The sequence below is a fragment of the Brachyistius frenatus genome, unplaced genomic scaffold, assembly GCF_029030835.1.
Source record: "Brachyistius frenatus isolate BFR_SWC_R1_liver_20210118 unplaced genomic scaffold, ASM2903083v1 Contig_13, whole genome shotgun sequence".
Lineage (NCBI taxonomy): Eukaryota > Metazoa > Chordata > Actinopteri > Embiotocidae > Brachyistius > Brachyistius frenatus.
In genome coordinates, this window is record NW_027210612.1 from 6,089,514 (window position 1) to 6,104,863 (window position 15,350).

General features: G+C 43.2%; 3 protein-coding genes across 12 annotated transcripts in view; 2 read left to right on the plus strand and 1 right to left on the minus strand.

The window, feature by feature from the left end:
- cep170aa (centrosomal protein 170Aa) overlaps positions 1-10,102 on the plus strand; it is a 39,712-nt gene extending 29,610 nt beyond the window's left edge. For 2 of the 10 annotated variants that reach the window (XM_069692929.1, XM_069692930.1), the window contains exons 13-24: positions 694-786; positions 1,641-1,758; positions 1,954-3,474; positions 3,728-3,778; positions 4,848-4,877; positions 4,997-5,273; positions 5,492-5,723; positions 6,120-6,287; positions 6,401-6,489; positions 6,633-6,726; positions 6,827-6,878; positions 7,351-10,102. In XM_069692929.1, coding sequence (XP_069549030.1) covers positions 694-786; positions 1,641-1,758; positions 1,954-3,474; positions 3,728-3,778; positions 4,848-4,877; positions 4,997-5,273; positions 5,492-5,723; positions 6,120-6,287; positions 6,401-6,489; positions 6,633-6,726; positions 6,827-6,878; positions 7,351-7,682 — 3,057 coding nt within the window. In that variant the 3' untranslated portion in view covers positions 7,683-10,102. The remainder of the gene's footprint in view (positions 1-693; positions 787-1,640; positions 1,759-1,953; positions 3,475-3,727; positions 3,779-4,847; positions 4,878-4,996; positions 5,274-5,491; positions 5,724-6,119; positions 6,288-6,400; positions 6,490-6,632; positions 6,727-6,826; positions 6,879-7,350) is intronic. The other 8 variants (XM_069692934.1, XM_069692931.1, XM_069692932.1 and 5 more) reach the window with 8 other exon arrangements.
- A 1,304-nt stretch (positions 10,103-11,406) lies between these two features.
- On the minus strand, positions 11,407-13,101 carry hint1 (histidine triad nucleotide binding protein 1). Its single transcript, XM_069692978.1, has 3 exons — positions 12,951-13,101; positions 11,890-11,994; positions 11,407-11,720 (listed from the first exon to the last, which is right to left on the minus strand). Exons 1-3 carry the CDS (start codon positions 13,059-13,061, stop codon positions 11,556-11,558), a joined length of 381 nt encoding a protein of 126 aa, XP_069549079.1. The 5' UTR covers positions 13,062-13,101; the 3' UTR covers positions 11,407-11,555.
- A 61-nt stretch (positions 13,102-13,162) lies between these two features.
- Positions 13,163-14,703, plus strand: lyrm7 (LYR motif containing 7). The gene is made up of 5 exons (XM_069692979.1): positions 13,163-13,234; positions 13,396-13,468; positions 13,605-13,675; positions 14,062-14,143; positions 14,289-14,703. Exons 1-5 carry the CDS (start codon positions 13,217-13,219, stop codon positions 14,357-14,359), a joined length of 315 nt encoding a protein of 104 aa, XP_069549080.1. The 5' UTR covers positions 13,163-13,216; the 3' UTR covers positions 14,360-14,703.
- Positions 14,704-15,350: the final 647 nt, after the last annotated feature.

Consider the following 15,350-nt stretch of genomic DNA (forward strand, 5'->3'; position numbering starts at 1 on the left):
CATCTCAAGTAAAGCGACCTACCAGATTTAGAAGTTGGGACTGGCAGCATATAAACGTACTTTTAGGAAGCTAAGTTGCTGCAAATGGGTTATTATATTACAAGCTTATTACACAGACCCAATTTAAACTTCACTTAATGACATCTTACAGTGGCACATGTCCCTCTAAGTGTTGCATGCAGGTGTTTTCTGAGGAGGAGCAGTGATATAATTAGTGGGGTGTGTTTCTAGTCAGTCTTAGTCAGAGTGCATTACATTCAAAACTGGAAGTGTTGTTATGCTAATTCCTGTAATTAGCTGACACACTAATTGGCACACTGCTCACATTCTGTCCGCTCTTTCCCTTTTGTAAAGTGTGTGAGTGTGTGTTGCCATGGTACTCAACTAACTAGTGCTGATCGGTGCTTTAATTTTATAGCATCTACTTCTGTCTCAGTTCACTTTTGTTCCTCAAGAGAACTGTGGAATAATACATGTTTATGCAGTATATCATGAGAGTATTGCATTTTAATCACAGAGGAGAGTGCTAAAGTGCTTTTATATTGATGATGCATGCAGAATAAAGATTGATCAGTCTATTGTATATTAATACATGAAAGCATAAATAATGCCATAAGCTTTGCACAAATTGTAGTTGAGCACAATGTCAATTGTCTGTTTCTGTTCTCTCTTGCTTTTTCCCATATTTTCTAGGTGTTTGGTGTGCAGCAGAACACGGACCCCTCTGTTCTGTCAGACCTGAAAGGAGAAGGAAAAGGAAAGGAGGTGGGAGAGACTGGGAAAGAGGTAGAAAACTGGACTTTAATGACTTAGTTGTCTTTATATTTTTTTTTACTTGTTTTTGTTTTTATCTCCACTTTTTTCCCCCCCGAATTTAAAGTCGTCCCTTGTTATATTTCTTTCTTTTTCTACCTCATATGTCCACATATACTTCAGTGTCCATTTCTACAATACTGATAATACGCAAGGAGACTTATTCTTTCATTTCGTTTTGATTTAGAAAATTCCATGAACTCCTGTGTTTCATTAGGCCTCTCAGTCAAGTTTAGTATGAAAGAAGTAGAATACGATTCATTGCTGAATTTCATAACGTGAGTCACAGCCACTCCCTCAGCTTGACCACTTTACTTCCCTTGCCTGTTCATGGGAGTAGGCCAGTCCTCCCAGAGAGTGGCCTAGATCATACTAAGATGAGGAGCGTCATGCTCAGCACTGCAGGCAATTTCAAACAGGGAGGGGACAGTGTGTGTGAGCACTGACAGCCTTTTTGTTGGGTCTCTATATCTTTTATGATATTGAAATATATAATATTTATATATGTATATATTTATAATCATTCTTATAAGAAAACAATGTTTTTCAATCTGGGTGATTTATTTACGTGTAACTAAATAGGAGCAGGATACGTGCAGCCTCTGTATCAGCTTTATTTAGATTGTTAAGTAAAATACAAATACAGGGCATTGTCACCCCCTCATCCCCACAGTCTAAATCATCTCTCTGATCATGTCTTACACTTAGATAAACAAATTCTCATGATCTGCTTTGTGTGTTTTGTGCCACCAAGATATGACTTAACCACAGTTTTCTCAATCCTTTTTCCTCCTTGGTTGCTGCTCTTCACTCCGGTGTCGCCTCAGGCTCTTCCTGGTGACTCGAGCTGGGTTTCTCAGTGGGCCAGTCTAGCTGCCAATCACACCAGGACAGACCCAGAGGGCTCAGGAGCAGAGACAGCAGCCTTCCTTCTCAAAGAGAGAGGTACGTATTCACATGACTCTCAGAGAGGAATAGGTCTAAATTCACTATGGTTTTTAAATACATTTTCCCTTTAAAAAAAAAAAAAAAAAAAAAAACGCTATGTAAAGCAGGACTTCAACGTCTTGACTTTTCTTTTAATTATGTTAAAAAAAAAATTGAATCGCAAGCTAAGTTGGTTTGATCTCTGTTTTCTAGGAACGGATGCCTTTGAGTCAGGTGCATCCCTCAGCAGAGGCGAATCCTCCTCCAGTCTGAGCGACCGTAAGCGCAGGACCCTCCCCCAGCTCCCTGTGGATGACCCCCGAGCTAAATCCACTACCAAAGCACTGAGGTCAGAGATAGGGGAAAAACAGGACACTGAGCCACAGGAGAAAGAGAACAAGGGAGACGGGGAGTCCCCGACTCCCATGAAGGACGGTGAGATGCCCAGTAAACGTAAACAAAGCTCCACCTCCTCTCCATCCAAGGCTCCTCTGCGGACCTCCGGTAGCACTGAGCGGAGGAAGAGGTCAGAGGAGAGGAAAGAAGGAGGAGAAGGAGAAGAGAAGTCTGGGAAGCCTCTAGTCCGCCAGGGCAGCTTCACTATCGAGAAGCCCAGCGCTAATGTCCCCGCAGAGCTCATCCCACGCATCAACAGAGGCGGCAGTGGGCGCGAACGCAGTGACTCTGTGGGCAGCATGGATACTGCGACGCTGCTGAAGGACACTGAAGCTGTCATGGCATTCCTGGAGGCCAAACTAAGAGATGAAAACAAACTAGACCAGAAAAGTAGTAAGACGGGCATGACCTCTCGGACCGACTCCATCTCTCCCGAGTCAGATGTGGACACGGCCAGCACGGCTAGTCATGTGGCCGGAGAGGCGGAGAGGAAAGCGGGAGCTAGTGGAGGACAAAAACGAAGGTCTTTTAGCAGCATGCACCGGGAGAAGAGCAACATAAGCACAGCTTCCAAGACCAGCACCACAAACGCCAGTGCTCGTGAACGCTTGGAGAGGAAGACCAGGACCAGGACAGTCGAAACAACGACCCGGTCTGAAGCACGCCGCTCTGTTCAGCCGTCCTCTGCCTCCTCCAAAACACGCCAGCCTTCCCTGGATCTCACTGATGACGACCAGACCTCCTCCTTCCCCATCTCCGACATCCTCTCCTCAGACCAGGAGACCTACTCTGGACCTCTGGGGTACTCGGCACATGGACGAGGCTCAGATGACGTCCGGTCTGCTAAAAGCTCCACCGGTGGTTCCTCCAAAACCAGCCGCACTCTGCAGGCAGCCACAGCTTCCTCCCTGAACAAGCAGGCCGCTCTGCCTCAGCCGCGGCCCACGAGAGCCTCCCTTCTCCGCCGTGCCCGGCTGGGGGACACATCCGATACGGATCTAGCCGATGCTGACAGAGTTTCCGTGGCCTCCGAGGTGTCCACCACCAGCTCCACCTCGAAGCCGCCGAGCGGTCGTAAGGGACTGTCCCGCCTTGACCTGCTGGCTCAGCCACGAAGGAACCGTGTGGGCTCCATCTCGGCCCGTAGTGACTCAGAGTGCACGATGACCCGAAGCTCCACCTCTTCACCCCGCCTGTCAGCGGAGACTGCTCTGCGTCTGGGCTTGCGCTCATCGATACCCACAGAGAACAGGCTGACACCGAGGATGCGGGCCAACAGCGTGTCCAAACTGAATGAGACCAAGACTAAGACCACATCTGGATACTGCTCGCCCACAGGTGAGCGCAGCAACGGCATGTCTGATTTCTGCTCTTTTCGGATGTTTTCAGGAAAAAAATACGAATTCTAAAAGAAAATATGAAAAAAAATAATAATAATAAATCATATAAAGGTCTTTCTTTACAAAACATAATGTGGTTTAAGGATTGTCTACACCATTGCATTCTTCATTGTGTGTCAGTGTGTAAACATTTGTCTGTAAACATTCCCACCGTGTTGTGATGAACTTTTGAATTGGTTTCCATCGTCCAGAGAGCTCTCAGCCCGAACCTTCTGGTGCTGATGCAGAGGAAGAGCTGATGGGTACTGTACTAGAGCCTAGAGTGTGTGTGTAGTGTGTGTAGTGTGTGTATGTGTCAGACCTGGGTCACAGCAATAGAACCTGCAACCAAGCTCGTCAAATGAAAAGCAATTTAATAATGTTAGTTAATTATTTCAAAATGACAGATCTATCATATAAAACGGTGAATCATACTTTAAGAAATCAACAGAAAACAAACTTAAAGTATGTTTCTATCAATTTGATTTAAAGTCCTCTTTGAAGATCACTCGGATTATATGCAGTGAAAATCCAATTTTCTTTGAAATACTCTGCCAGATGTAGAATTCTTTTAAATGTAGTCTTTGGTGTTGGCACATCACATAGCAAAATGCCAGTGAGTAAAGCTGACCCAGCTCTAGCATATGTTGCACTGTTACCTCCTCCCTTAAATCCATCGAGTAATGCTGTGATGATGACCCAAATGCTCTACTCACACTCTTACTTCTCTCTAAACATTTTGCATTGAATCTCAGGCCCTGTAAGCAAATGACTTTGCAGCAGTGCCCCACCTTGTGGAGACATTTAGTCAAGACACGTCCACTCTGTCCCATTTTACCCTGAAGAGACTGATAGAGCAAGATGTTGTCTCATCATGGTACAGCTACACTAATGCAGCTGCTGTGTGACCATTTTGAAGCAGCTTAACATTCAGTATCATGGCTCTATTAAGATTTTGTTCTACTTTGTTGGTTGCTTTTGTTGGCTGCTTGGGCCAAGCTCTGCTTAGAGACACACTCAAGTAGAGTTTCTTTGCTGCTGCTGTTTCCCTTTTGTTTTTGTGTGTGTGGTTTTATTATTGCCATACATCCCCGCAGCTATCCATAACCAACTAAACAAACAAAGAAAATGAAATGCTTTGCCTCCCATTTTCATTTCAACTGAAGAAGAAAGATCAAGGACATACTCTCTACATTGCAGAGAATAACATGCTATTTAAAACTCTTTATCGTCATTACTTTTGTCCGCAAACAAAAAGAGTCCCTTCCTCTGTGATCTGTTGCCTAAAATACACATTTACTACTTCTGTTTGCAACATTTTGATTTCGTCAGATCAAAGCAGGATTGGCTGGGGCTGCTTCAGTAAGAAAACAAAGCCTCTCATGTTCACAAGCTCATACATTAATTAGCAGATGCTGTAATAGAATCAGGTGCGGTAATATTGACTAAAAGATGGTATTCTTATTCCATTCCCATCACAGTGTCCAGCAGCAGCAGGTGGAGACGTCTGCCGCCGGAGTACGGCTCCACCTCAGAGGAAGAGTTTGGCTCCAACCGGAATTCTCCGAAGCACGGAGGGCGCTCTCACGTGCGGCCGCACCACCTCGTCCCACACCGCAACTCAAGACTCGGCGCCACCACCACGAGCGCAGGGCCCGGCGTGGCGACGGGTCCGGGCGGAGTGGGGATCAAACACCGCATGAAAGAGCAAGAGGAGTACATCAGGGACTGGACCGCACACAGCGAGGAGATAGCCAGGTATTGATCTACTCTGATACAAATCAATAATGGAATCTCATTTTTCATTACCCATATCAAGTTTTACTATGACGTTGGAATGCAGTGTGTAATACAAGCTGTCCTTGATGGCTAAGTTTTTATCTTGACGTGTATGCAGCTCCAGGTTGTTGTGTGTGTATTTTGCATGTTTTCATTTCTACCCTGAGTCCTAAAGAACCCTGTCTGATGGTTAACAGGTTATTCCCCTGTGTGCGCAGGATCAGCCAGGACCTGGCTAAGGACTTGGCCATCCTGGCCCGCGAGATCCACGACGTGGCCGGTGAGATCGACTCCGTCAGCTCATCCGGCACAGCGCCCAGCACCACCGTCAGCACCGCCGCCACCACCCCGGGATCGGCCATCGACACCCGGGAAGAGGTAGGCCCTGCACGTCCCACGCAGCCGGACATTCAGGAGAGCATGAAAAAGGTGCCCGATTTTCTTCTTCTATCATCGCTATTTCTGCGTGTGCTTCCATCGCCAACTTTGACATTCCTCCTGTGTTGCTTGGGAAAAAAATGGCTGCCTCTCTGCTGCTTCATAGCTTTCATCTGCTGTGAGAGGTATTCATTTCTAACACTCCCTTCTGCTGCACTTATATTGCTTTATTTGTTCATTCTTATGCAACATATATTGATTTTAGTACTAATGGATTAAAATCGGACTTTCTTTTGCTGCTTAGCTCTTTGACAATGTCGTGATGCTTTCATTACTCACAAATGCTCACATCTTTACCTAACAATATTAATCAAACTTAGAATAACACCGGTGAGAATTATTTTTATTTAATTTCCCTCTTCTACATCTCTTCTCGTCTTTGCCCAGTTGGTGGATCGGGTGTTCGATGAGAGCCTCAATTTCCGGAAGATCCCACCTGTGATTTCCACCAATAAGGCACCAGAGATCAACGGTAAGCCAGTGGAGCTCCGCCCCCGCGCTCCTGACAGCCTGGAGCCCCGAGCTTTGAGGAGACGCACCTGGAACAGAGAGGAGGTGAGTGGCAAACCGGAGCGTGTGGAATCAAATCTACATGCAACGAGAACATCTGCGATCAACTTCAGGCTGCCATTTGTTTCAGTTTCATTTCTTCTCCTGTGTGTATTCAGGCGGTGTTGGACAGCTTGCTGCTCCACTCAGTTTCTCAGCTCTCCACTAAGATCAGGAACTCTGTCGACAGGACCGCCGGGAAAATCAGGTGATTTAACTTTGTGATATTATAACCTTCCATTCGTATGTAGCTGTGCATTTACAGTATATCTATCCCTCATTGTGTGGCTTTGTGTAGAAAAATGTTCCGTGAATACAAATGTTTCCTGTTTTTTTTTGTTTTTTTTCCAGGATTTTGTTCAAGGATAAGGAGAGGAATTGGGATGAAATTGAGAACAAACTTAAATCTGAGAGTGACATACCACTCCTAAAAACCTCCAACAAGGTACAGAAACCCTTCTGTCTGAATATTATTTGATGACAAAAAAAATTCCACTATTATTGGGAGCTCATAGTTTTGTTGTTATTTACCTTCCTCTCTGCAGGAAATCTCTTCAATTCTGCTCGAACTGAAGAGAGTCGAGAAGCAGCTACAAGGTAAAGTAGAAAAACCCTCTGACCTAATTACAAACACGAACTTGCTTACAACTGTCGACATTTGGATGCATCATTAGTTTATTTTTGAAATGTTTGAGGAGTGCGTGAACATTAAAAAAGAGAAGCAAATTAGGCACAAAATCTGCCTAGAGCTGAGTGATTTGTATTTAGATGCTCAGCACTGCTACATCTTTAATCCACGATATGTGATAGACATTGAAATGTAGGTCAGAGGAAAGTGGAAGTGCTTTACACTAGCTTGGGAGCTATCACTGAATTGTCTTAAAATCTGAACCATTTCTCAACGATGGAATATTCACAAAGAAATGAGCAACAGTCAAAGGTATTATTTAGAGTTTAACGCTTCATGTGGCCTTTAATACAAAACAAGATCCCAATACGAGGTTTATAAGGTCATACACTGACTTTTACACTAACCCTCCCACCCCTCGATTCTCTGCGTTTGTTTCAGTGATCAACGTCATGGTAGACCCAGATGGGACTCTGGACGCCTTAGCCAGCCTCGGCCTGACCAGCCCCATCACCCCAACCAAGCCCCAAACCGCCAAAACAACTTCTCCCTCCGCCACCAACCCCGGGTCTGCACCCCCAGCCAAAGAGTCGCTGCCGGAGATCCTCCCCGGGCCCGGAGGTCCGGCAGCCTCCGCCAGGGGTCAGACTTCCTCCGCCAGCACCGAGGATAAAGCACGAGACACCAGCGTGGGTTTGAGCCTAACGGGGGTCGGAGGGCTGCCCTTCAGCCGCATGCGGCCGAGCGGAGAAGAGGCCATCGCACAGAAGTGAACAGGAAGTCTCCCCGCGATGGAGTGTATGTGAATAAATGCACGTCTAGATTGGAGTGCAGGTGTAGAAAGATTAAAACTGTTTTTTTTGACAGGACAGTGGCCATTCTGCTGACGATACCACTCTCCGATTCTGGTTATGATATAAAAGGTAGCAAAAGGTGGAAATAAGGTGCTTCAACTGACCTTTTAGACGTCGCTCGCTAAACTCCAACTGATGCATCATGGACATAACCCTCGAACAGAAACTGACCCATGAATGATTTGAGTAGACGATAACATTTCAACTTCAAACTCTTTGTTTTTACTGGGCGACCCGACGTCCCCGGCTGCTCTCTCAGTGGACAGATCTCTGTGGTTGTACCGTCTCATCCAGTCCTCTTGCCTTCTCCATGTGTCTGGACCCTTCCTACACTGAGGACATGCCTTAAAACACATCCTCAGTAGTAGCAGCCAAACTCCCCCGTCTCCTCCAATAACACTCAAGACCACTTTTAAGACTTTAATACATTCAAACAAACAGAATGCATTGTAAAGTAACACTCGCAAAATATTTACACTATAATGAAATATAACGCACTGCAATAATTTATGAGCTCTAGTTCAGTGCGAAGGATATTTCAGCAGCCTTAAGTAACCGCCCTGACAAACCATGCAGTCATGAATGGACATGCTTTATGCCAGGAATTATTTCACAAATCAAACAGGACTGCAGATGTTTTATATATTTCAGAATTTTAACCGTCCATCGAACCATCTCTTCAAATGATTTGTAGTGCCTCCTAATCTCTAAAGCTCACCTGTCTCCTCTCCACCTGTTACGTTTTCTCTCCCTTTTCTCTCCCAGCAGCTGGAAACACAGTTTGTTGTGACAGCAGTAGCATGTTTAGGACAGAGCCGCGAGGTGTCGAGCTTGCTAATCGAAGTTTTACTCAACTGCATCAGCCTCCAGGAAACCAATGATAATTCTCACTTACCAAAGCTAACATGTTTTTTGATCATTTTCAACCCGTGGGTCCATGTTGAAATGTGCAAATGTGCAAAAAGCTGATCTTGCAGTTCATCTTAGTGTCACCTTCCTCTGCAGTTCACTCATTTCTCTGAATGTCAAAAGCCACTTTCTGTCAGCACATCAAAGATTCAAGAAGCTTATTTATTCTAATGAAATACAACTTTACTCCTTGCTGTTGACAGATCTTTTTTGGCCCGTGTGATAAAGCCTGAGAGGATATGTATTCTCTGTTTATTCCTACAGTACGTCCACTCAAGTGTCTTCTGATTTCCAATTGGCTTTTTTTTTCTACTTTTGTCAGTCACACAGTTGTGACTTCTTTTTCAAGTGTCAACAATGAGCAAAGAAAATAACTTTTAACTCAACATTTTATAATATTTAGATACTGGTAATGTACTTTTTTGTTTTTTGAAATGATTAGAATGTCTTTGTTTCCAACCAATGTGAGTACACACAAAACCAGGACACGAAGCAGCTGCTGAAATTCATGCTGTGTCAGCAAGAAGACGGGCGGCTCACTAGACGGCCTTTAGCGGTTCCAAACGGACTTGAAATGATCACATCTTTGAAAAAGTTATGCGGCTTCATATCGGTGTATATACAGAAGGCTCATTGTTCTATTTCTATCAAGAGGGGAAGTTCCAGCATACTGATACTGTAGAACTGCAGACGGTATAATTAACCTCGTTCTCATCGACTTTGCTGCTTTCGTAGTTACTTTCTGGGGGACTAACCGTTTTCTGAACCTCTCTTCGGCTTATAGTCTGTGTTCTAGAGTAAGATGACTTAAAGACAGTGTATTAGCACTTAGATACTCCTACAATAGTGAATTTAGGTACCAGAATACATGTTCATTTTCTTCTGTACTGTACAATGTTATTTTCAATGCCTCCAAGTGCCCATTTCGACGATAGAAAGGCATTGATTAAAAAGAAGAAAAAAGATGTAGTCATCTAAAAAAAAAGATTTCTCTTATTTTGCACATCAGGTTGTGGTGTTTTTCCATGCAGATGTAGTGAAGAAGCAGTGACGGGCTGCATCAGATGAGTGATATCACGTTGCCTGATATCAGAAGTGACTGCCTTGCCTCTCTGGAACTATTCTGTCTGTACAAACAAAGCCTCGAACTTTGTTACCCGTTTTATTTTATTATTTCTCACCCTTTTTATCAGAAAAAAAAGAAATTAGGGGACTGTGAATGCTAGGTACATGTTTATTTTTAAAAATTCTACATGTGTCATCTGATCAGTGTTCTTTGTATTTTCCGTTTTTGTTATTTTTGTAAAGAAAAAAAACACCATTTTATTTATTTTGTTTTTTGTTTTAATATTATGTGGATGTTTTATGCATTTTATATTTGTCCAACTATCTGCATTGGTTCTTATTGTTAATAAAACAGAGCCATTAAATTGGGTCTCCATTTTCATTTGAATGTCAACAAAAATCGACTTAATTTAATTCACTTTTTGAATACATATAACATCACAAATTAAGATTTCTTTAGTTATCAAGAGACTTCTATATTAAAGGAATAAAAAATTTTTTTTTTTAAAACTGAAGAGTGACCCTCCTTTGGTTAACATATTATTCACACCTAAACGCAACAAGCACCTGGTAACACGGATTTCAAATAGATTTAAAAACTCCTAAACTGACTGTACATGTCAAGCAGAAATAGGAAGGAGAGTTGGGCCTGGAGATATCAGAGGATGATTGGAATATTTAGGAGAAACGAGCTAAAACTAACAGTTCAACATCCCGGTGAGAGTTCTACTGGATGAACAGAAAACAATACTTTGTGGCTACAAACAGATTCATGAAGCAGGATTTTCAGGAACAGAAAGAGCCTTTGGGGGGGAAATGGAGTTTCCTCCAAAATAAGAATCTGCTGAGGTATGTGTACAGTGCGAAAAAAAAAAACACACAAAAAAAAAAGCTTTTGTTTCTCTTCAGTTCTTTAACACAAACCTGATTGGTCTCATTTTATAAATTCCATTGAACGTTTTTTTTCCGTCAGAAAACAGACGGAGACGAGGAGTCTGTAGTAGCTTATTTCAATACTGGATTTCTGAAGTGTATTAAAGAAAAGACAAGGAACACAGTGGGTTCATTCATAGTTGAATTTCTGTCCTCAGTGGGTAGAGCCGTCTATTCCAGAGAACATTAATCATGTCTCGACTGAAAATGCAAATGACTCGGCTTCCCCTTTGTGCTGCCTGAACTCGTGAGTAACATTTGCCTGCTCAGCTTTTTGAATCTTTTTATGAGGAAGAATATGAACCGCTGTATAAATGAAATATTAACGTGGCATCTGTGAGAACATTATAAAAAAAACAGCATCAACTTAATTCTTTGCTCATTACCGGGGATCTTATGCCGTTTAACTAGGGTGAAAGCCGCATGACAACTTGGCTAGTACACATTTTGTTGAAAAGCCTACAGCAGCACTTCCTGCGAGTCTCTGACTGCACACGTAGCGTTGCAGGTTTCAGCTCTTCAGCTGCAGTGATCTGATTTCTCCTCACAACTTTAGCAGCAAGACACTTCTCTTTCAATTGTATGCTTGCCAAAGACCCCGAAGGGAAGAGAGCTGCAGTGCCTGAAATCCCAACAGCTCTGACAACAGACAACACATTCAAACAGCCATCCTATTGAAAAAGCATTCGACAGACTGCTTAAAAGGAAAAAAAAACAACCCCACAAACATTAAGTCTCATTTTGAAGTGCATTTTATGACCGGTGATGAATTTACAGACTTTGTTTGACTTGTATTTCACATGACAAACTGGTTTCGTCTAAATTTGACAGTACAGGCGGTCAGACAACCGACACGGACATGGCAGAGCGGTCCGTGTTGGAAGGTTAGCCGGGGGGCCACGCCATAGCGCGCCCACCCAGGACGTGGATGTGGATGTGGTAGACTGACTGGCCTCCTTCCGGCCCGTCGTTGATGACAATCCTGTAGCCTTTAGACAGGCCCGCCTCTTTTGCACAGTTCTTTGCGACTATCATCAGGTGGCCCAACAACTAAAGAGACACAGAGAACTGAATCAGCTGCATCAAAAGAAGTGTTCAGATAAAGTTGCTGTAAATGGCTCCCTCTGGTGGCCACTGACAGAGAGTTATTAGCTACATCACGGACAAATGTATTTTATTCTATTAAAGCCATCAAAGAAGGTCAGACAACCATACTTACGGCACTATCATCTTCCTCAGCTTCTGACAGACGAATAATTGGCTTTTTGGGGACGACGAGGATGTGGGTGGGAGCTTGAGGGGAAGCATCAGGGAAGGCTACACACTGAAATACAAAAGAAGAGTTAGACTGCGTCATGCTTTAAAAAGCTTTTTAAAAAGATGTTGTTGGCTATTACTGACACACACACACACACACACACACACACACACACACACACACACTGCATATTTGTGCTACATTGGCTGATGCATATTTTATTATTTTATCTATGCATACATTTTGAAAATGTCCCCCATGACTTGCAAGTATTTGTTTTTTTTCTTCTTATCAATTTGCTAATGCGTAAACACAATGCAGTAAAGCCTGTTTGACAGTGATGTGAATCTCTGGGTGTTTCCCCGTCTGTACCTCTCTTGTTGGAACAGGACAAACAAACAAAAAAACGCATTTTATGTGATCATAGTTTGAAACTGACCTAGAGGCACGATTACGTTAAGTTTTTAATGTGCATATCAAGTTGATTTATTCAGTATTTTGCACACCGATGATCAAACCAGCAGCGATAAACAGCTGGGTCCCCGTGGAGCCCTTCAAACCACCTACTTGACAATAATAAGACATGACAGCGCACAAACTGGAGCAGCTGCGTGTTAAAAGGATCTGCTCGCAGCACACCGACTCGGCCACGTGGACTTTGTAACATCTGGGTGGGAAGCCAGCTGTCGGTAACGTTAGAAGTGGCAGCAAATGTGCAGAAAACAAACTCTTCTTTACATCCTGCTCGAGCTGCTTTATGATTTCTGCAGCGTGCAAGCTGCACTGTTAAAGCACCGCAGCAACCACAGTATCGGATCGGTTTATTCCGCGATGCACAATCTCCGTATAACACACTTGTCTAAATATTCACTGCGAGCATAACTGCACCCACAAAGCAAGTGGGGAGACTGTAAGTGCGGAGCTAGCAGTAGCTAAACGCCAGGGGAGCAAGCACGCACGCTGCTGCGGAGCCTAAATGGGCTCACGAGAAGAAGAAAAAAATAATAATATTGAATGCATACTTTGTCATCCTCATAGACGAACTTGACAGCAATTTCTTTGCGAACGATTCTCCCAAATATCGTGTCTCCGCTCGGTTTGGCAACCTGGGCTTTCGCCATTTCATCAGCCATGTTGACGCAGCAGTCAGCGCCGATAAAGCGTGCTTCAGCCGCGTATTGGCTGCAAAAAAACAAAACAAACAACAACGCGTCATTTTAAAGTCCGCTCTGATTGGGCGCCACCGGCACTTCCTCACTTACGTCGGAAGTGAGCGCAAGACGTCAAAATGGGGACTCGTTTGAAGGTGAGCACGGTGTCTGATCATGCTTTGTATGAAATAACATTATTAAATTAAACCATTGTTAACTTTACGGTCCTTTAGCTGATTCGGGCGGATTTCCACGTTCTGTGAAGTGAACGACTAAAACTGTAGTTTTATAAACCCAGTCTGTTGTTTACATGCAGGTTCTCGGCGTGTTTAAAACGCTGCACAGAACCAGGATGGCCGTGTTCAAAGATGATGGCAGAGCACTGACAGGTGAGTAACGCAGCGGAACATCTGGGATTTTATCCAGCATGCATTTGAAGGGTGACGTTTGCCAACCAACTCTCACCGACCAGCAGATAACTTGATGGTCTGCAGTCATTAAATGAAACTGTTTTTTTCTGCAAAGCTGCACGGTTAAAGATCAACGAGGAGTTCCGGAAAAACCAAAATGAAACGTTAGAAGAAAACATTCAGAAGGTGCAGTGTGAATTTATTTTATAAATATTTATTTATTTGCCCTTTTCTGTTCTAAACTGTTCTTGACTTTGATATATTTTAATGTGGTTGTTTTATCTCTGATGTTCTTCTAAAGAGTATTGGGACCGTGCTACATGGGGATTTTGCACTCAAAATAAAAATTGAATTGAATTGAAAAGGACACGTGTCATGAATTAGATTTATTTAATTGCATCTGGATTTGAATTGACAGTCTGTATTCAGATAACATCGTGCATATGTCGCTGTGATGTGTCGGCGACATATCTGTCATGTCAGCAATTTTACACGTTGGCACCTAGCCTCATCATCTCATAATCGATCTCCGATACTTCCTGAGAGGCTCATTATTGTTCTGCTTTTTACAGATGATCAAAATGGGCTCGGATGTGGAAATTATTCTGCGACAGACTGTGATGCAGATGGAACATGTAGGAGAATCGAAGCTCGGTACGACACGGTTTTCCTGCCTTTTCCTAAAAAAAATTGGTACCGTGCCTGAAATTAAAGTGCGTTTAAAGAATACTGAATACATCAGTAATCATAACTTCTCTGATATGATGTCATTTTTTTGTTTGTCTCCTCCTTCACGCAGTGCTTCGACCCAGAGAGAGTCTTCTACTGGAAAACGTACCCTATTGTGACCAACCCAAGGGAAAGTCGTGATACTCTTGTTCATCAGGAAAGAGACTCGCTCTCATCCATCACCATCCATCTACAATTTAAAGGATTCATTGAAACAACATTTCAAGATGTTCAGGATCTTCTGCTCACATGAAATGACTGCTATTCTGTGAAGATCGCATTTCTGTTTGCTTAAAGAAATCTGTGCTGTAAATTGGACGCTGCAATACAGTTATGTACAGTATTTTATCAAATGTTATTTAAGTGTCTCCTGCTAACTTTTTCAGTTGCTGATTCAACCAAATAAGGGGGAAAAAAACATGTTTTAATGTTACTGGAAAAAAGTATTTCCTTCGTGTTTTGATTAAAGATGAGTGTTCCCACAATGTCCCAAGTTGAATTTGTTTAATTTGTTATTCAAAGCACCCAAACATGATGGCTGAATCTAACATAATGTCAGTCAATGCTTGGACTGTGTATCCTCTTTACCGATGTCACGACTGTCTGCTGTTAAAAGGATCCCATTTTATTGGATTGATTGTTTGTATTTGCCTCGGTGTGTGGAATTTACCAGTAATAAAGCTGCAACTCTAAAAGGGTGATATTTTATTGTCCAGATGTAAAACCTGAGCGACAAAAGGAGCAGATCAATAAATTAGGAAAGATAATTAAAACTGCAAGCGGTGATATTCGACGTGCAGCACGGGAGGGTCGGCAACATGCCATAGCATGACTTTTGGGTCACTTTTTAGCCGCCATGCCACGGGCACGCCGATCGACGAAAACAAATTCTTTTGATAACTTTTAATTCCAAACATGTTCAGAGTGCACAGACTAAATTTCAAGTGGGTCCGACAAAATCTGTAGGAGGAGTTTGTTAAAGTACAACATGTGTGAATCGCCAAAAATGGTGAATAAATTCAAAATGGCGCACTTCCTGTTGAGTTGATGGTGCTTACAACCGCCTCGAGGTTTTAATATCATGACGTTTTTCAGCGCCGGCTAAAGTCGGACAAAACTTCTCCTACTTTGT